The 16,602-nt window shown below is 54.7% G+C and overlaps 9 protein-coding genes across 9 annotated transcripts; 2 read left to right on the forward strand and 7 right to left on the reverse strand.

The window, feature by feature from the left end:
* Positions 1 to 45: 45 nt before the first annotated feature.
* LAESUDRAFT_258665 (AAA-domain-containing protein) lies at positions 46 to 3,819 on the reverse strand. Its single transcript, XM_040901767.1, has 6 exons — positions 3,032 to 3,819; positions 1,541 to 2,974; positions 1,241 to 1,488; positions 876 to 1,185; positions 721 to 822; positions 46 to 670 (listed from the first exon to the last, which is right to left on the reverse strand). The coding sequence occupies exons 1-6, from the start codon at positions 3,678 to 3,680 to the stop codon at positions 96 to 98; spliced, it is 3,318 nt and encodes a 1,105-aa protein (XP_040768960.1). The 5' UTR covers positions 3,681 to 3,819; the 3' UTR covers positions 46 to 95.
* Positions 3,820 to 4,000: 181 nt separating this feature from the next.
* On the reverse strand, positions 4,001 to 4,823 carry LAESUDRAFT_642705 (CDP-diacylglycerol--inositol 3-phosphatidyltransferase; the record flags this gene model as incomplete). Its single annotated transcript, XM_040903743.1, has 4 exons — positions 4,001 to 4,288; positions 4,338 to 4,416; positions 4,469 to 4,582; positions 4,639 to 4,823. 4 exons carry the CDS (start codon positions 4,821 to 4,823, stop codon positions 4,001 to 4,003), a joined length of 666 nt encoding a protein of 221 aa, XP_040768961.1.
* A 1,882-nt stretch (positions 4,824 to 6,705) lies between these two features.
* Positions 6,706 to 9,061, forward strand: LAESUDRAFT_258718 (FAD/NAD(P)-binding domain-containing protein). The gene is made up of 9 exons (XM_040901768.1): positions 6,706 to 6,836; positions 6,895 to 6,953; positions 7,020 to 7,165; positions 7,225 to 7,427; positions 7,523 to 7,758; positions 7,846 to 8,008; positions 8,089 to 8,268; positions 8,336 to 8,595; positions 8,666 to 9,061. Exons 3-9 carry the CDS (start codon positions 7,042 to 7,044, stop codon positions 9,000 to 9,002), a joined length of 1,503 nt encoding a protein of 500 aa, XP_040768962.1. The 5' UTR covers positions 6,706 to 6,836; positions 6,895 to 6,953; positions 7,020 to 7,041; the 3' UTR covers positions 9,003 to 9,061.
* On the reverse strand, positions 9,062 to 9,612 carry LAESUDRAFT_258782 (uncharacterized protein). Its single transcript, XM_040901769.1, has one exon. It carries the CDS (start codon positions 9,429 to 9,431, stop codon positions 9,120 to 9,122), a length of 312 nt encoding a protein of 103 aa, XP_040768963.1. The 5' UTR covers positions 9,432 to 9,612; the 3' UTR covers positions 9,062 to 9,119.
* On the reverse strand, positions 9,099 to 10,606 carry LAESUDRAFT_720421 (uncharacterized protein). Its single transcript, XM_040907810.1, has 4 exons — positions 10,535 to 10,606; positions 10,019 to 10,482; positions 9,803 to 9,966; positions 9,099 to 9,738 (listed from the first exon to the last, which is right to left on the reverse strand). The coding sequence occupies exons 2-4, from the start codon at positions 10,104 to 10,106 to the stop codon at positions 9,577 to 9,579; spliced, it is 414 nt and encodes a 137-aa protein (XP_040768964.1). The 5' UTR covers positions 10,107 to 10,482; positions 10,535 to 10,606; the 3' UTR covers positions 9,099 to 9,576.
* Positions 10,607 to 10,792: 186 nt separating this feature from the next.
* On the forward strand, positions 10,793 to 12,789 carry LAESUDRAFT_720423 (uncharacterized protein). Its single transcript, XM_040907811.1, has 6 exons — positions 10,793 to 11,156; positions 11,215 to 11,403; positions 11,461 to 11,551; positions 11,607 to 11,635; positions 11,689 to 11,880; positions 11,946 to 12,789. Exons 1-6 carry the CDS (start codon positions 10,860 to 10,862, stop codon positions 12,561 to 12,563), a joined length of 1,416 nt encoding a protein of 471 aa, XP_040768965.1. The 5' UTR covers positions 10,793 to 10,859; the 3' UTR covers positions 12,564 to 12,789.
* Positions 12,790 to 13,118: 329 nt separating this feature from the next.
* On the reverse strand, positions 13,119 to 13,673 carry LAESUDRAFT_691832 (uncharacterized protein; the record flags this gene model as incomplete). Its single annotated transcript, XM_040906106.1, has 1 exon — positions 13,119 to 13,673. The coding sequence occupies exon 1, from the start codon at positions 13,620 to 13,622 to the stop codon at positions 13,119 to 13,121; it is 504 nt and encodes a 167-aa protein (XP_040768966.1). The 5' UTR covers positions 13,623 to 13,673.
* An 84-nt stretch (positions 13,674 to 13,757) lies between these two features.
* Positions 13,758 to 16,013, reverse strand: LAESUDRAFT_258879 (Pkinase-domain-containing protein). Its single transcript, XM_040901770.1, has 4 exons — positions 15,847 to 16,013; positions 14,778 to 15,686; positions 13,940 to 14,714; positions 13,758 to 13,808 (listed from the first exon to the last, which is right to left on the reverse strand). Exons 2-4 carry the CDS (start codon positions 15,633 to 15,635, stop codon positions 13,786 to 13,788), a joined length of 1,656 nt encoding a protein of 551 aa, XP_040768967.1. The 5' UTR covers positions 15,636 to 15,686; positions 15,847 to 16,013; the 3' UTR covers positions 13,758 to 13,785.
* Positions 15,913 to 16,505, reverse strand: LAESUDRAFT_670966 (uncharacterized protein). The gene has a single exon (XM_040905446.1). The coding sequence runs from the start codon at positions 16,418 to 16,420 to the stop codon at positions 16,094 to 16,096; it is 327 nt and encodes a 108-aa protein (XP_040768968.1). The 5' UTR covers positions 16,421 to 16,505; the 3' UTR covers positions 15,913 to 16,093.
* Between the last annotated feature and the right edge of the window lie 97 nt (positions 16,506 to 16,602).

Genomic DNA, 16,602 nt, shown 5'->3' on the forward strand with positions numbered 1-16,602 from the left:
GTTTGTCCTGCAACATATGCTATACATATGCTATATATACACTGAGAGGTACATGATGTACGAGACTGTTAGAATTTAGAATGCTGTATGTTAGTCTACTGTTCAGTATTGTCAGCACTTGTAGTTGTCGGCACGGCCACCTTCCCCGGCTCTTGATTGTCCGGGGGCTCGATGGTGAACCCGAATCTGCCCTTGCCCCAGACCACCCGCTTGCGCTGCTTGCGTCCCTCGCCGAACTCCTCGTTCCATTTACGCAGATCCGCGAGGCTGCCTAGCGACTCAGAGGCGGATGGCGTGATCTCCTTCAATGCCTTTTCGAAGTTGCGCCAGGCAATGGTCCGTGCGTAGGACGGGGCAGGGGCCACTGTGATAGCAGGAGCACTGAGATCTTGCCCTTCGGCCTTAGCTTCTGTGGTTTCTACGGCAGATGGCTCAGCAGTCACGGTCGAGGGCTTTTCGGGAGCATCGGCGGCCGTGGCTTCGACTTGAACTTCGGCCTGAGCTTCGACCTGAGCTTCGACCTGAGCTTCGATCTTCGCTTCGGTCTTCGCTTCCTGGGAAGCGTCCGTGGTGGCAAGTGGTGCTGCCGGTGGAGCTGCATTGCTTGATGGACGCCAGGGAACGTCGACCTTCTCCTTCACCGCATCCAGGACCGCAGAGACACAAAGATCTGCATCGTGTCATGAGCTCGTAATCTACCTCCAGAGCAATGCTACTCACGTTTGAGGTCCGAGCCGGAAAAGCTCTCTGTCTTTTTCGCTAGAGTCTTCAAGTCGACATCATCGGCCAACGCCTCGTCTCGGAGCAAGATCTTGAGAATCTCTGAAGGACACATTTAGCAATCTCCCAAATCACGAACAGATATAATGACCTACCTTCTCTCTCTTTCTCCCCAGGCAAATCAACTAGAAGTCTTCGAGGAAGCCGACGCAACACCGCATCATCGAGGTCGAAAGGTCGATTGGTCGCGCCAATGACAATGACATTGTCTCTTGACGACTTCAGGCCATCCATCTCTTGCATAAACTCGGTGATGACTCCTCTATGAGCAATGGCACCGCCTGTGTCTCGCGAACTTCGGGCACCAAACAGAGCGTCTAGCTCGTCAATGAACACCACACAAGGTGAAAGCTTGCGTGCAAGCGAGAATACTGCCCTTACGAGCTTTTCTCCTTCTCCAACGTACTACACATACGTTGGTCAGCTACCAAATGAATAAGCGCGGTTAGCTTCCACTTACCATGTCCATCACATCGGAGGGGGTGATCGCCAACATTCTACATCCCGCTTCCTTTGCAAGCGCTCGGACGACTAGTGTCTTACCCGTGCCCGGCGGCCCAAAGAGGAGGCAGCCAGTCATACCATGCTCCTTCAGAAGACCATGCTGGAATGCAGCAGGATGCAGGAGCGGTAAGGAGACTATGGTCCGTACAGAATCAATGGTGTGATCCGGAAGATGCACTTGACCGAACGTGGTAGTGAGCGATGCTGGACGCAATCCTCAGTATCTCGCCTCATGCTCGCAATTGAATACACTCACAAGTGTCAACGATACTGCCCAATAGTCGCGCTTCGTGAGGATCTAGTTCAGGATCCCGCTTGATGCGCTCCACAACCTCATCCTCGTCCTCGTCCTCTTCTTCCTCCTCGGCCTTCTCCTCATCTTCGTCAATCTCATGCAAGATCTTGCTATGCGACTCAGTGATAATAGACTTCCTCATCTGCTCCGCCGCCTGCTCCCCCTCCCACGCCTCGTATACCGTGAGCCACTGCACCTCGGTGGGCTGAAGCGTGGTGACGGTCTTTCCCTCCTCCCTCATCTTGGCAATCAGACTACCGATCGCACGATCTGCAATGCGCCGCACGGTGGACCAGGGCACGACGGCCTTGCCCCACTCCTCCCACATGTGCTGCTCTTTCTCTCGGACGCTCGGGTCATCCGTGGTTTTGCTGGCGGGCTCCATCTTGTCAAGGTGGAACCCGATAGCTGCGATGGCCATGCGCATCGTCAGCTCGTTGATCTCCCTACGCCGGGAAACGCGGGTGGCCCGTTCGAGCGAGATGTCGCGGACCTTCGGCAATAGAAGCGATGTCCGGAAAAAGCGAGTTTGAACATCGTTGTCCGCGGACGGTGAGTTACGATTGCGCCCAGCCACAGCGGCATGTATTGCGCTCATCACCGATGGCAAGCCGCCATTTTCCGGCCCACCTAGGAACATCACGTCGGGTTTACCGTTGCCATTGCTAGATTCATCCATGTCCTCGCTGGCAGACAGCTGCGGGATGTCTTGTGGGGAAGGGTCTCCGCGGGCCCATCTCTTCAGTCTGTTCATTGTGCGCTTTTCCCTAGCTTTGTCGCTGACAGCGTCTTCGCCGTATTCCGACTTCGGCTGCTTGCCCGGTGCAGTCGCAGAAGAAGACGTAGCCTGACGAGATGTCAAAACGTTGAAGAGCCCTTGATGACCAGAACCTGAGGAGGGCGTCGACGGTGGTGCAACAATCGACGGTGTGATGCCGAAGACGATAGTCGTCGGAAAGGCAACTGGCGACGTCACATTTGTTATTGGACCTGCTCTTCGCTGTTGCACAGCCTTTAATAGTGCGGACCACCAGATCGAGGACGATGGTGCAAGCGTCGAGAAATCACGGACGTATATTATTCGTGGTCTCCGCGACGCTGACTTGGAGGTTTTTGAGCTCCGAGGAGAAGCGCTCACATTTATCAGTTTGTCAAAGAATGCTTTGAGCTTGGCCGTTGAGCCACCTCTGGCAGTGGGTGCCATGGCAGCTCGGGCTCCTCGAGAAGGTACAGGCGTTAGCAGCTGCAGAGTCATCCGCGACGGCATGAAAAAAGGGTGAACGTCGTCCTCGTCCTCGTCGAACGATGACATAGCTCGCGCATTATTCCTCGATATGGATGGAGTTGTCGATGGAAAGTGCAGGGGGTTGTTAGGAAGCTGCAGTGCGGCAGCAGCTACGCGTCAGGACGGTAAGGAACAAGAACACATGCTCAGAAGTTACCGTTACATACCTTGCCCAAAATGCCCACAAACACCCGCTGCAAGCTGGACAGAATCCAGCACGACCACGTCCGCGCCAGCCTGACGAGCGATCTCACGTACGGTGTTGTCGATATAATTGTCTCCTCCTTCTATCGGGGAATACAGGGCCAATGTTGGCTCGACGGGGCTACCTGATGCGGGATACGCGGCGCGATGCTGAGTTTGAGGATGTAGCGTGATATGCAGGTTGTGCAAGATCTCGTCAAACAGCTCCGGTCGCGGGAGTTCTTGCTGTACGAGTCCAGCTGGGGAAGGTTCATCTTCAGGTGTCCATAGTATCTCTAATCCAGAGGGAAGAGCGACCGAGGCATCTGCATCCTTGCTTGAAGCTGATGCTTTGCTTTTGCTGCTGCTGCGTTTGGGCCTTTCCTCGGGCTCATCTGGCGGCGGCCCACTGGGATCAGCCGCAAAAGAAAAGATAGGGCCATTTGGGTCTCCGGAGGGCGATGCGGCTGGAGATGACGATCCTCTCGAGAGAGAAGGACTTGTCTGCGATTCAGCAGCTGAATCTTTGCGAGGATAGCGTAGTGCGTGAGTAGACGAGAGCGGAGCACGGTGGCGAATAGGCTGGGTGTTTACCAGAGACCGTGTCCGACGTGAGATCAGCTGAGGCCGCATCCAAGGAGTGTGTATGCGCTGCCGCCCACGGGGACGCAGATATGAGCAGGAGAAGCAGGAGAGACGAGCTCGGGTGGGGGTGATCGAAGTGCAGAACACGCGTCTCGCAGTTTCCGGCTTTGGTGACAAATACAGTCTAGTGTGACCAATTCACTGATGGAAGGTAAAATAACCCGACGAATATTCGGCAGGGGAATCTCAGCATTAGACACGGCCTGTAGAGTACACGGAAAGCATATCTGTACGATAGAAAGTAAGAACGAGTGTCTATGGCAAGTCTTACGGCAGCATCCGCCAGCATCGATCGCACCCTTCGCTTATCAAGTCTTCTTCGCCCTCAGGGTCTCCTCTTCTCGCGCCTTTGCCCGCTCCGCTAGGTCTACCCCGACCAGGATCTTGGATGCCTTCCATAGCTGCACGATGTTGACGATGTTCTTGATCGCGCAGATTGGGAAGCACACGATTGCCATCGCCTCTGGCCATGTATACCCAGACAGAAGGCCGACATCCATGCCGAGTGACGTCGATAGTGGCGTATGGACCCACTTCATCAAGTAGAGGGCAACAAAGAACATCTCGTTTCCCGCGCACATCACAAATAACGTTCTCTGCACTGATGGTCAGGATAGGAGCGATACCAGCCAAGAGGCAGCTCACAGGGTCATAGTAGAGCTTCAATATCCGACTGACGTCGCTGGTGACCGCCTTGTGGCTGCGAGAGCCGGTCACAAGGGAGCTAACGCGGAGGATTCAGCCGCATTCACGGCACTGCATCGCGCAGGACATACCTGTACATGTGCATATAGTGGCTACTGAAATCAAGGGTGATGAGGCACTGGAACACCCAAATGTGGTCGGGGTACGCAGATGACAGGTAGCATAACAACAATGATGTTGTGCAGCTGCACGATGCTTATCAGTGGGAGCAAGGCGAGCCATGATTGTCGGAAATACCGACCGATCCGTGACCATGTCCAGCACCGCTCCAAACTTTGACGTCTGCCCGAGTGCCCTTGCTGCGTGCCCGTCTGCAGCATCCAGCAGACACGAAATGCCGTAGGCGATGGTGCAGTACTTCGGATGATAACTCATGAAGTAAAGAGCGAATCCTGCCAGGATGATCCGCGAGTACCCTAGCGTCATCGAGCGCATCAGACTCAAGCTCCTACGCCTCATCCCGTTCAAACGACTTGCCAATCAAATTGGGTACGAAGAGGAAAACATTCTCAGAGTATGTCTGCGCTGTTGCGAGATCCACCGCGACCTTTGCGTCGACGACGTCGATGGAGCCTCTTCTTCGCGACACGGTCGGTTTCTCCGTCATGGCAGCAAATCGCAGATGGGAGACGACGCGAACAGCAATAAGTTAGGTGGTGGGCTGCTTTGAGATGGATGCAGCAGCAAGGTACGCAGCGGGAATCCAGGTCAAGTGTGTCAGCCTAGGGCTTTCAGCATCTGATGCCGGCTCGGCAGCCACCGCGCTGGACACAACGCCCGTGTGTCACGCGTGAATTCGTCAAGGCGTAGTTGTAATCACTCTTCCCCGCGTCCACTCGTGGAGACTGATGAACGCTGACAGTACTTGTTCACATAACCTCAAGCGCACACAGCGGCTTCAAATCCAACCGGACGTGCAGTTATGACGGGAAAATTACGCCAAATACTCAGCAGTAAGAACGAGCAACAACAACATACATTAGCTAAAAGCTCAGCGCTCAAACTCCACGCCAATGACAAATGAAGAGAACACTCCCAGCGCCTTTCGGTCCCGGTGCTTGGCATGCTGCTTAATTGCCAGCCAGTTGGCCGCCAACAGCGTGCATTGACCAATGGGGTGGTGTGTGTGCTGCTCCGAGCTGGGTATACAGCTGGGAATCGATCCGGGAGGACTTGTGTTTCCATGCAGCAGCACTGTTTGAATAGGCATCAATGGAGCCATCAAGACTTGAAGAAGCATCCTTTGAGAGCAGCACGAGATCCCCATGCTCCTGCGAACGTTATTGATGGGCGGCATTGAAGGATACCTGCTGGACATGGAACAACACTGATGGCAAACGATAAGTCATGGTGATAGTGTGGTGCAGCCGACCCGCAATATCGGATGAATGTACGAGAACGTGAGTTGAATGAGTTACCATGGAAGAGGACAAAACAAAAGGGGTTGAAAGTGCGGGTGTTATGTACCTAGGTCCCACGGGCCACGATTGCCGTAGCCTTATGAAAGTCATCTCTTCGAGTGCCTTGTAAGAAGAGACTCCCCGCACCGAAAAGGACGGCTAGCCTATCGTAATATCCTTCATTTCGAAAAGCACGAACAGCTTTGGCTCCAGTACACTTGATCTACCTCTACGCTACCATACGGAACACGGTCAGCGCTGTCAGCAACAATGTTGGTAGAAGCGTACCAATAGAAAATATCGAATATTGGACGCCAGAAAGAATTCGTCGCAGAACGCAACACAGGCGCCTTTGCGCTGTTGGGTAAAGAGCGTTGTTTTTTGATATCCTTTCTCTTGGACAAGACCAGCGTTCTCAAGTCGAGCGGTCCATCGATTGAGGTCTAGTACGTAGGCACAGTCGTGTCGGCAGGATTGAAGAAAAAGCCCAGGCTGTCTAGGCTCGAGAGTGGCATGACAGTCCGAAGCGGCTGGTTGTCACCAAAGTCGACGACGGTCGTCAACTCGCTGCCAGGACTTCTTTCACGACGCGTCGCGCGGTGCGAAGTACACCTCTTGGATAATACAGAAGTTGAAGCGGGACTAATAAGGCCTAAGGGTCTGCGTTGTCATGATTGTCGTTCACACTGTAGGAACGGCTGGCACGAGAGCGCCTCGAAGTCCGCGTCAGGCCTCAGCATTGTGCCCGCTTGTGGTACATATAGCCAGCATGGAAGAAACGAAACGGACGTTCAAGAGAGTTTCCAAAAACGGCAGTGGAGAATCGGAATCGGATCTAGATTTTGACGGAAGCGGCCGAGATGCAGCAGATTTGCCGCTTGGTCTGGCGGTCCCTGTCTGGCCGTGTCCTCTGAGTTGCTTTTTTGCGAGCTTCAGCCGAACAGAATAAGTAAAATTTCTTACTTTGTTCATCCTTGCGACCCAGACCGAGGGAACAGTCGTCCGTTTGGCTAGAACCTTAGCTGTTGCGGCTGAATTGGTAATCCCCATTATCCATGAAATCGCGGTTCACATCCCCACTCACTCGCCATATTAAGGGAGCTCTTGTGAAGTGCCACTGCCTCTTCTAACTGCATAAGCCGTGCTTGGAGACTCGGTGAGGATTGTAGTGTCTGCATCTTTCCCACGAATCGCCCAAATTAACAAAAAAAACATTCACCAGCGTCACGCCTCACAATCACACCATGTCCGCTAACGGCGTGTCTCCACGAAAAGCCGTCGTGGTTGGAGCAGGTCCCGTTGGGTGTCTCGCCGCTATCTCTCTTGCGAAGATGGGCTGGATGGTCGAAGTTTATGAGGGTCGGCCAGGTATAGCAATCATCCTGGTAGATTCGTGCGATTGCCCATCAAACGCCCTAAATTTCCAGACATGCGTCTGCCATCCTCAAAGGCAGCAGCTCAGCAACGATCTATTAACCTGGCAATCTCAACGCGGGGAATTGCAGCAATCGAAGCCATCGAACCCAAGGCGGCTGATCGCTTCCTCAAGGCTGTCATTCCCATGCGTGGCAGGATGATTCATCACGTTGGCGGTAGGCAGGAAAGTCAGCCGTACGATAAAGATGGCCAGGTGAGCGTTCACTCCGAACTAGGGCGCGTTACTCGGCCTTCGATTCACATGTACATTCGACATCCCGCACGTTCCAACACTTCCATCCGGATAAGTGCATAAATTCTATTGGCCGCGCCTTCATGAACGAAGATCTCCTGACGGACGCCCTGACTATGCCGAATACCCGCGCTTTCTTCAGGCACAAGGTTCTCAACATAGACTTCGATGCCCGAGTGATGAGCGTTCGCGACGAGGATGCAGGACAAGACAAGAGTGTGCCGTTCGACTTCTGCGTAGGCGCAGATGGCTGCTACTCGATTGTGCGCAGTCAGCTGATGCGGGTCGTGCGGTACGTTCGTGTACATTTTCTTGAGGTTTGATCCGACCTGATAACGCCCTGCTTCCGTCTGCGCACGGCGTTCCCTTCCACAATCAGCATGGATTATCAGCAAGAATACCTACCGCACGATTACCTCGAGCTGAAAATGCCCGCCGGTCCCCCCGCACAGCCTGGCGGTGAACCCACATACCTGCTCGACCCGAATCATCTTCACATCTGGCCGCGCCATACATTCATGCTCATCGCCCTGCCAAATAAGGTTCGTGAATGAGCCCTGTGGCTTATCGCTTCTTTCTTTCCAGTCCAGAGCCAGCTCTGAGCGTCTCGGCCGATTTATAGGATAAAACCTTCACGTGTACTCTGTTCGCACCAACCACGGACTTTGATCGCCTCGACGCGCCGGAACGCATCGTCAATATGTTCAAAACATATTTCCCAGACGCTCTGCCGTTGATCGGCGAACAGGCGCTGCTGTATGATTTCGCACATAATCCGCGCTCGTCGCTTATGACAGTGAAGGTGGGACTATCGCACGCTCCCTTAATATGGCAGAGGGATGCTGATATCGGGCTGCGGATACCACCAGGCAGAGCCATATCATTACAAGGACCGTGCCATTATTCTGGGCGACGCGGCGCATGCGATGGTTCCGTTCTATGGACAAGGTCTAAATTGCGGGCTAGAAGACGTCCGTGTGTTAGATATTCTTTTGCGTGCTGAAGGCGTGGACGCCGCCACCCGCGTGCCTGATGGAGAAGACGATTGTCTCGCAAAAGCTTTAGCCCGATATTCCGAAAGCAGGCACGAAGACCTTGTCTCCATTTGTGAACTCGCCATGGATAATTAGTGCGTATTTATTTCAGGAAGGCTAGACCCTGTAAACGCTAACTGATTGTGGTCCTGGCAATATTGTCAGCGTGGAAATGCGCCATGATGTCGTGACGCTTGGTTACCTGCTCTGCAAGGCTTTCGATAATATATTGTATTCACTCACCTCGAAGGCCATCCTTTTCAGCTCTCTGCTTCCGGCGCTGACCCGCGAGCCGTTCCCCACCCGCTCACCCTCCGGCTGGCTACCACAATATACAATGGTGTCATTCCGTCCGGACATCAGCTACTCTACCGTCAGACGCAAAGCCGTCAGGCAGAGACAGATACTGGAGCGCGCAGGATGGGCAAGTGTTGCTGTGGGAGTAGGTGCGGCCGGCGTCGCAGCATTTTCAGTTTGGCGCCGGCTGTGCAATCGGGCGTAGCTAGATGTCGTAAAGGTATGAGAAATATACACCACTCCTATCACACACGTTGTGAGTCGTCCAATCAGAGTCTTGCAGACCGCCGCGGGAAGGCAGCTAGTAATTTGAACGGTTCTCTTATGTCAGGAAGGACTCATTTATCCACCTTCTGGGCACCAAAGCGGCCGTAACAACACCGAAACTACAGCATTCGCAGACGTAGCACATGTTGCATGCGTATGAAATGGTGTACAGAGCGATCGTCACTAATTGGATTTGGACCGGACTGGTACATGGTATCATGATGGATACAACGAATTTGCGATATACTACGCGCGAAGAGAAAACCAGGGAGCAACAGCGACGATTGCAACAAGAGATAGGCTCCCAAATTATCGAACGGTCGTAATACAGGCATTTGAAGGAGGGCCAGCGAATATAGACGAGCATGTTGGTGAAGTAATGAACAGGCCATCAGGCAGACTAGGCTAGGATTGTCATGAGACTGCAAGAGGAAACATTGCGTGGCCTGGAAGGAGCATAAACGGAGTGTTTAAACAGTCGGCTGACTGCTGAACTAGAGGGCCGATGCTCCTCATGGTTCCTTGCGAGGTCTACCTCGTTTCTTCTTGGGCTGAGCACTGGACTCAGCAGCCTCAACAACTTCCCCGTCCCCCTTCGGCTCAGGCTTCTTCTTAGGAGGACGACCCCTCGGTCTCTTCACTTTCTGCTCCTCAGTATCACCCTCCGATTTCCTCTGTGGACAAGCCGCAAGCTATACTATCAGTCATATTGAACGAGCGCTGCGGCGTTACACATGCCTTGGGAGGTCTGCCTCTGGGCCTCTTTGCTGGGGCATCTGTGGACGTTCCAGCGCCCGCGGAGGTCCCCGCACCCGCTGGTGCACTAGCGGCGTTCTTCTTGTTTTTGCTACCAGGAGGGCGTCCTCGCTTGCGCTTGACAGGTTCAGCTGGCGCTTCAGCAGCTGCATGATCGTTAGCCCTCCTGGGACAGACCGGAGTCCGAAACTTACTCACCTGGCTCTGGCTCAGGTTCGCCAGCGTCATCGAGTTCATCGACCTTCGGATCTTCAGCAGGCTCCTCGTGTGGCGGTGAAGCAGACATCGCGGGGGGACGGGTGAAGGGCGGAGGACGGACAGATGAGGGGAAGGGTGAAAGTGCGACAAGCCTACAGTGCCCTCATTTTAACGAGCAATTCCCCTATTAGAGTTCTCAAGGATCGCGTGCAATAATTCCCCAAAAGAGACGCTTATTATCTGCGAATCAAGCCTTCCATGAATTCCGCGATTCACAGGGCAAATTGTACGTAATTCTGTCACTGCAGGCCACATAGCCGCCCTGTCTGGCCAGTGCGCGCCATAATGTCCGGTCCATGCGCACTCTGCGCGGTGGACCAGCGCGGGCAGGTATCGCTGAAATGCACACCTTCCTGGTCAGGGGCCGCACGCACTCCGCTGGCGGACTCTGTTGTGCAGGCTGGCTTGATGTGGGGAGTGAGAATATATAATCAGATAACAATTTACCGGGCTCACATGAATGTCGCACTCTGGCGATAGCCTGCCGAAGGCCCTTCCCACCAGTTCCGAACGTCAAGCTAGGGCACGAAAGGGAAAACCTGGCCCGAAAATCCGTACAATTTATCGCTTCAAACGAGAGGAATGAACTGCCAGAACACGATTTCGGGGCGGCGGGTATCCATCAGGCAACTCGGGAGAGCCACATGCTCTTGCCATATTGGGACACACACAAGCTCAGCGCGGAGGTGAAACCTTTGAATCTCCGCTACAATGGCTTCCTCTCGCAACGTGTTGTGGCGCGTAAATCGGACTCTCAAACTGGTCGTCCTTGTATCATCCAATGCGTCCTCACCCTACCGCTCTGTGTCTCGTTCCTCTGTCCATCTGCCTATTTGTTGAGGCTCGTCTTCATCACTCCCTAGTCCCCGAGGACCCATACGCATCTCCCAAATACCGCGTAACCTATCTGAATGGCCAGCCGGTGTTGAACGAGACCGCCCAGCGGTGGTTGCTCGAAGGACTGCAGGGGGGAGAACTGGAGTTCCTGGGGCAGCCATGGAAGGATGCACAGATGAAACAACCTCCGCTGAAGAGCATCGAAGGCGGAAGTGAACAGGAAACTGTCTCCGCTCCTGCTGTCTGTAAAGCCCTCTGTATTAGTACAACTGTCTTCTGTAATTGACGCCTTCGAGCAGCTAGCTTCCTCGTATGCATCCAATTACACGTTGGAGCAAATAAAACTCGGTCCAAAAATGTCATACCTATGTCTAATCCCTCCTCCGTCGGAAGAGAACAACCCCAATATATCGGATGACTCCACGACGGATACCACTCCAGCACATAGCTGGTCGCTCTTGCAACCCCTCACAGGCACATGTCTCTATGTGAGTTCATATCCGCAACTGACCGGAATGCACACAGCGATGACGCGTCATCCATAGCATAAGCAGGGCTGGTTCACGTACTCATACTGTCACAATTCGCATGTGAGGCAGTTCCACGAACTGCCGCATCAGCATCCACACCGCCTAGGTGAGGATCTCAGATAACTCAATTACCTGGTTGACTGAAGCCGATCTTACGACAGGCGAATACAAGCCCCAAGAAGACACAGAGGTATGTATCGTACAGTTCTTCATTATGGAATTTCATAACGAGCCGTAACCAAGTGGGAAGCATACACTCTCGGCAGAGCTCCACCTCAGCTGGAGCCAGGTGCAGATCTCACCGTCGCGGAGGAAGCCGCCGTCGCTGCCAACCTCGAACTAGCGAAAGGTGCCGGGTCGCACTATCTCGTCCAGCGATGGGGCGACGGCACCTACTGCGAGAAGACTGGCCAGAAGAGAGAAGTCGAAGTCCAGGTAGGCCAGGCTCGCAATTTGTTACCAGGAACATCTCAAATTAATTAACCCATTTCATAACCTAGTTCCATTGTTCCATGACGATGACGGACACGATTCTTTTCGTGAAGGAAACACAGACATGCCACTATGTGTTGCACATCGCAACGCCGCGTCTATGCGGCGTGCCCGGGTTTAAGTCGCGGCATGACTCCCGCGAGGAAACGTACATCCGCTGCCGCGAGATCCTTGACGCAGAGGAGTACGAGCAGGCCGACCGTGCACTCCCCCCTGCCGGCCAGCCTCTGAAAAAACCGAAACGTGTTAAACCAGTGATCGCACCGCCGCCCTTAGAGAACTCAGATGTGGACGGAAAGCCATCAGGCAAGACTCTGGGCGACCCCTTGCGACGAGCACTCGAACAGTTCCTCACGCGCAACCATCTCAAAGGTGGCGTGGCTCCCGAGATAGTGATCGAGGAATTTGAAGATGGCGATGGCGACCTCGTGATCGAGTTTGTCGAAGCTGATGTTATGCTAGACGGAGAGGACGAGGAGACCATTACCCTCGCAGGGGAGTCCCTAGCTGATCTTCTCCGCGCTGCCGGATACGACATTAAGAGTGGCGCAGAGAAGTCAAAGAAGAAGACAAAGGAAAGGGAGGATTCGGACGGAGCGAAGGACCAGCGCCGAGATGAACTCTGACGCGAACGCTTCCTGCCCGATCACTACTAGCGTTCTTCTTGTCTTCGTGTATGTTTCCATAGCATTGTCACAGCTGTGGCATCGGCTAAAGCGAAATCTGGCGACATGTGTGATTAATGGAGGAAGTCCATTGTATTTGATTGTGTGTAAACATACAATTACATGAGTACTCTTTTCTATCTGCGCTATCATAGACAATATATATACTGCATTTTGGATCATGGACGCCGCGACAATCTACCACAATGATCACCGAGCATGCCGAAGCGGAAGGCATGATGAAAGGAATAGCGTATGAGCGGAATGTATGTATGGGGGGCTCGGCGCCAGGGAAAGCAGAAACGACGACGAAAGGCAAGGGGCACTGTAATATCACCCGCATATACGGCGCCACGCAAGATGAAGCAATCGGGCTCTATGCACAGAGATGAACTACGAGCGTCCTTGCACGATGACGAGGACTACAATAGATAATGGACAGTGGGTGGAAAATGCAGCAAGATCGAAGGGACGAAGGGCGAAGGGATGAAGCTCGCTTGCATGAACCGAACGACACTAGAAGAATGGCTTCTTCCGTCCGTTGCTCTTTTCGTCAACGGCAACCTTGATGTGTGTGTGATTCGGCTTAACGCCCGGTTTCGAGCATGGCACGATGCTCTTCAGCCATGCGTCGCCATCGTCCTCGTCCTCCGGTAGGTGATCGTGGTCTTCACACCACGAGCCGTCCTTCGCGTGCGAATGGCATCCGCAAAGCAGATCATTCGACTTGCCCTTCCCGTGCAGCAAATCCGTCAGCGTGCAGCGCGCCGAAGGCTCAATGTGCATCATCCGCTGTAGCGCAGGACGCGACTCGCGCGGGAGCAGCCGGAATATCGACTCCGCGCCGCCCTGGTGAAACGTCGCCACGGATGACTTGCTATCCGCGCGCCGGCGACGACCCGGGGGCGCCGTCCATTGCTGAGCACCTCCGGATTGCCTTTGAGCGGGCTTTGCAGTCGCCGCAGTTGATGTACTCGAGACCGTGGCAGAAGAGGGCGCTTCTGACACCTGCTTGTGCATCTCCGAGGGCTTGCGCGATACAGTCGCAACTGCCGTGCGCTCCGTCTCCTTCTTATTGGCCGGATACTCAGCAAAGTCCTTATGTTTCACGTCCTCCGGAAGGCTAGGCGGCTTCGGGGCCGGTTTAACAGGCCTAAATTCCTCAAACTTAATCGGAGGCTTATTAGCGATTAGCGTCACCGCACTGTCAGACTGAACCGCGGGAGGCTTCCTGAAGACATGCGGTGATGGAGGTGCCGGAAGCGACTCTGTCGAGTCTGCAGGGCGAGCGAATGTTCGTACTGACGGATCAGGATCGACAACGGTGCCGCTTGCATGACGTGACAGTAGTGTTGTGGGAAGCGTAGCCGTTGAGAGGCTTAGCACGCCCTGTGGAAGTGTCGTCCGCACTGCTTGGCGTCGTTTCTCAAGTGCTGCATCGACAGCTTCCGATTCCGATAGAGACGTGCCGGAGCCAGACGACCGCGATGAGCGTGCCGAAAGCTTGCCGCCGTCGGCTGCAGTTCGAAAATCGGAAGTCGACACCACCGATGGGGCAGTAGACGTTGCCTTGCTCTTCTCTGCTGTCTCCGATGCGGGCGTCTCCTCCTCCTTCTGCTCTTTCTCAGGCGGAGGCAACACCTGCTTGCGCTGAGACTCCTTCGGCTTCTCTAAAAGGTCCGGATGCGCCTGTACGAACGCCCTGAAGCTCGCGTCCGTCTTCGGGTCAGGGATCTTCCATGGGAACCGCCTGAGCACCATGCACATGAAGATGATTGCGACACTCCATACGTCCGTCTTGCGTGGGTCGTAACGCTCCTGCGAGAGCACCTCGGGTGCGAGGTACGGATCCGAGCCGACAACGCCTGTAGCGAATGTTGTCTTCTTCCCGGGATAATGGAACACCGTCGCGGTTCCGAAGTCAATGAGCTTCACCACGTTGTCCTTTGTCATCACGCAGTTGTCCAGCTTGAGATCGCGGTGTGCGAGCCCGAGCGAATGCAGATACTCAACCCCGTCACAGATCTGCCTGAAAACGCAGTAGATCTCCGGACGTGACATGTTGCCAGACATGACCACGCTGAACAAATCGTACGGTGCGTACTCCATGACCTAAGAACGTGTTGGCATGAGCGTCTGTTTCAAGCGTACGAGAACCAATGCGCATATACACACCTCGTAGTAGTGTCCATGATCCGTAACAATATCCACGGTCTCGATAATGTTCGGATGCTTCAAGGTACTACCCACGCAGAACTCCGCGGTAACCTTCTTCTGGTACTCGCGATCGCTCTCACCTTGCCGTCTCGCCCTGAACTCCTTCACAGCGAGCGTGCGGCCGCCGTTCTTGCTTGACCCCTTAATCAGACGGACCGTTCCACCTGCGCCGCTGCCAAGAACACGTCCCCATTTGCCATACTTCTTCGACAGATGAGCGTGTGTGGCCTGTGATAGCGATGGAATGACGTGTCCTGGCGAATGCGAGTAAGACGGAGGCGGTGCGAAGTGTCTTGATGTCTCCGCCGACGCGGCTGTAGAAGGAGCCGTAGAAGGAGCTGTCGAAGGAGCTGTTGAAGGAGCTGTCGACTTGGGCGAATTTCTGCCCGACGCCGGTGGGCTGGTGTCGGTGTCGATGGTATGCTGCGGCGAGCGCGAACTGCGCTTACTGCTATCGTCGGTGGACGTACCAGGTGACGGCGTCTTCGCGACATTACCCTTCTTCACATCCAACTCATCCTTCTCCTTACGTTCCTTGGCCCGCTCCTTCTTGCTCTTGTCCCTGTCCTTCCACAGCATAGTGGAGAAGCGCGACTCTTTCTTATTGTCGTCACTACCAACATACTCGGTCGACGCGTTCACAGGGGTAGGCGGGACGGCGGACACATAGCCCGATCCGGTAGAGCCAGCAACAGAACCAGGTGTGCCGGGAGTGTGCGCACCCGGAGCGGCCTCGAGGTAGCTCGACTGCTCGAAATGCACTCCTCGGCGTTGTTCGGACGCGGGCAGTGCTTGCTCGTGAGGTGGGCTGGCCATGGCAGAAGTGGGCGCAGTATTCGTCGCGCTACCATGATGTGGATGTGCGTGGGGTATATGGTGGTTTAGGAACCGCTTCAGATCATGGAGGGCACCAGGAAGGTGCTTTGAGCTCTTCGTGGAGTGTACGCTGACAGAAGAAGGTGCAACACTGCCACCGGGAGTGGTTGGGGTGGAGGGGGCAGGGACGGCCATTGTGGGCGGCGGTAACTCTATGCCAGGTGAGCTATGCGGAGGGGACGAATTGGTGGAAGCCGGGGCAGAGAGCAGTTGCTGGCTAGGACGGCGGGAAAAGGTGAAGCGCGAGACGGAAGAAGCGCTGGAAGGTGGAAGGTTGTCGGTGGAAGGGTCAACAGAACCCTCTGGTGAGCGGGAGGTGTCGGCGGGTAATGTGCAGAGAAGGGGCTGAGACGAACGTCTCACGGGAGCCGGAGCCTAGGAAAGGATAACAATTGGAGTTATAGATATGTGTCAGCATGAGTGCGGACGGGTGAAACATGGCAGACGGGTAGTGTTTGAGAATGGGCAATACCAACCTGCTCCTTGGCCCTGGCTGTGATACGTGGTGTAGCGAGCTTATCGTGTGGGTCGGATGGCGAGGTAGGAGATGCAACCGCTATTGACGGGGCTGGATCAGCACGCGGGGAACCATCGGCGGGCGAAAAAGAAGGAGAGGAGGGAGAACTGCTAGTTTTCGCATGCAGTGGAGGCCGAGAGGTGGGCGACATGGCCGATGGAGCGCCCACTGCCTGGGACGGGGGTATCGAGACAGCGACGGGGGGCATTGGCAAGCAAGCACAATGAGGGCGACGAAAAAGTCGTCGACGGGGAAAGCGTCGTCGTCGTCGATGATGATGACAGGAGTGGACGGAGGAGGACGCGGGAGTGATATGGACAGGGAAAGAAGTGACCGAGGGAGCTGGGTGCGTTGTTTATGGCGCGCATCACTCGGCAGGGATCTGAGATG

The sequence above is a fragment of the Laetiporus sulphureus genome (assembly GCF_001632365.1).
Source record: "Laetiporus sulphureus 93-53 unplaced genomic scaffold LAESUscaffold_3, whole genome shotgun sequence".
In the NCBI taxonomy this organism is placed as follows: Eukaryota; Fungi; Basidiomycota; class Agaricomycetes; order Polyporales; family Laetiporaceae; genus Laetiporus; species Laetiporus sulphureus.

Bases quoted from the DNA above. Each gene is read 5' to 3' on its own strand.
- LAESUDRAFT_258665 (XM_040901767.1), bottom strand. From the start codon at position 3,680: ATGCGGCCTCAGCTGATCTCACGTCGGACACGGTCTCTGGTAAACACC. The intron at 2,975-3,031 runs GTATGTAACGGT...CCTGACGCGTAG, and splicing joins TTGTGGGCATTTTGGGCAAG to CTGCTGCCGCACTGCAGCTT. The intron at 1,489-1,540 runs GTGAGTGTATTC...GATTGCGTCCAG, and splicing joins GGGCAGTATCGTTGACACTT to CATCGCTCACTACCACGTTC.
- LAESUDRAFT_258718 (XM_040901768.1), top strand. From the start codon at position 7,042: ATGTCCGCTAACGGCGTGTCTCCACGAAAAGCCGTCGTGGTTGGAGCA. The intron at 8,009-8,088 runs GTTCGTGAATGA...GCCGATTTATAG, and splicing joins TCATCGCCCTGCCAAATAAG to GATAAAACCTTCACGTGTAC. The intron at 8,269-8,335 runs GTGGGACTATCG...GGATACCACCAG, and splicing joins CGTCGCTTATGACAGTGAAG to GCAGAGCCATATCATTACAA.
- LAESUDRAFT_258782 (XM_040901769.1), bottom strand. From the start codon at position 9,431: ATGCTCGTCTATATTCGCTGGCCCTCCTTCAAATGCCTGTATTACGAC.
- LAESUDRAFT_720421 (XM_040907810.1), bottom strand. From the start codon at position 10,106: ATGTCTGCTTCACCGCCACACGAGGAGCCTGCTGAAGATCCGAAGGTC. The intron at 9,967-10,018 runs GTGAGTAAGTTT...ACGATCATGCAG, and splicing joins CGAACCTGAGCCAGAGCCAG to CTGCTGAAGCGCCAGCTGAA. The intron at 9,739-9,802 runs GCATGTGTAACG...GCTTGTCCACAG, and splicing joins CCAGAGGCAGACCTCCCAAG to AGGAAATCGGAGGGTGATAC.
- LAESUDRAFT_720423 (XM_040907811.1), top strand. From the start codon at position 10,860: ATGCGTCCTCACCCTACCGCTCTGTGTCTCGTTCCTCTGTCCATCTGC. The intron at 11,636-11,688 runs GTATGTATCGTA...GCCGTAACCAAG, and splicing joins AGCCCCAAGAAGACACAGAG to TGGGAAGCATACACTCTCGG. The intron at 11,881-11,945 runs GTAGGCCAGGCT...TTCATAACCTAG, and splicing joins AGAGAGAAGTCGAAGTCCAG to TTCCATTGTTCCATGACGAT.
- LAESUDRAFT_258879 (XM_040901770.1), bottom strand. From the start codon at position 15,635: ATGGCCAGCCCACCTCACGAGCAAGCACTGCCCGCGTCCGAACAACGC. The intron at 14,715-14,777 runs GTGTGTATATGC...ACACGTTCTTAG, and splicing joins ATCATGGACACTACTACGAG to GTCATGGAGTACGCACCGTA. The intron at 13,809-13,939 runs ATGCAAGCGGCA...GTTCAGTCTGAC, and splicing joins CACAACACTACTGTCACGTC to AGTGCGGTGACGCTAATCGC.
- LAESUDRAFT_670966 (XM_040905446.1), bottom strand. From the start codon at position 16,420: ATGCCCCCCGTCGCTGTCTCGATACCCCCGTCCCAGGCAGTGGGCGCT.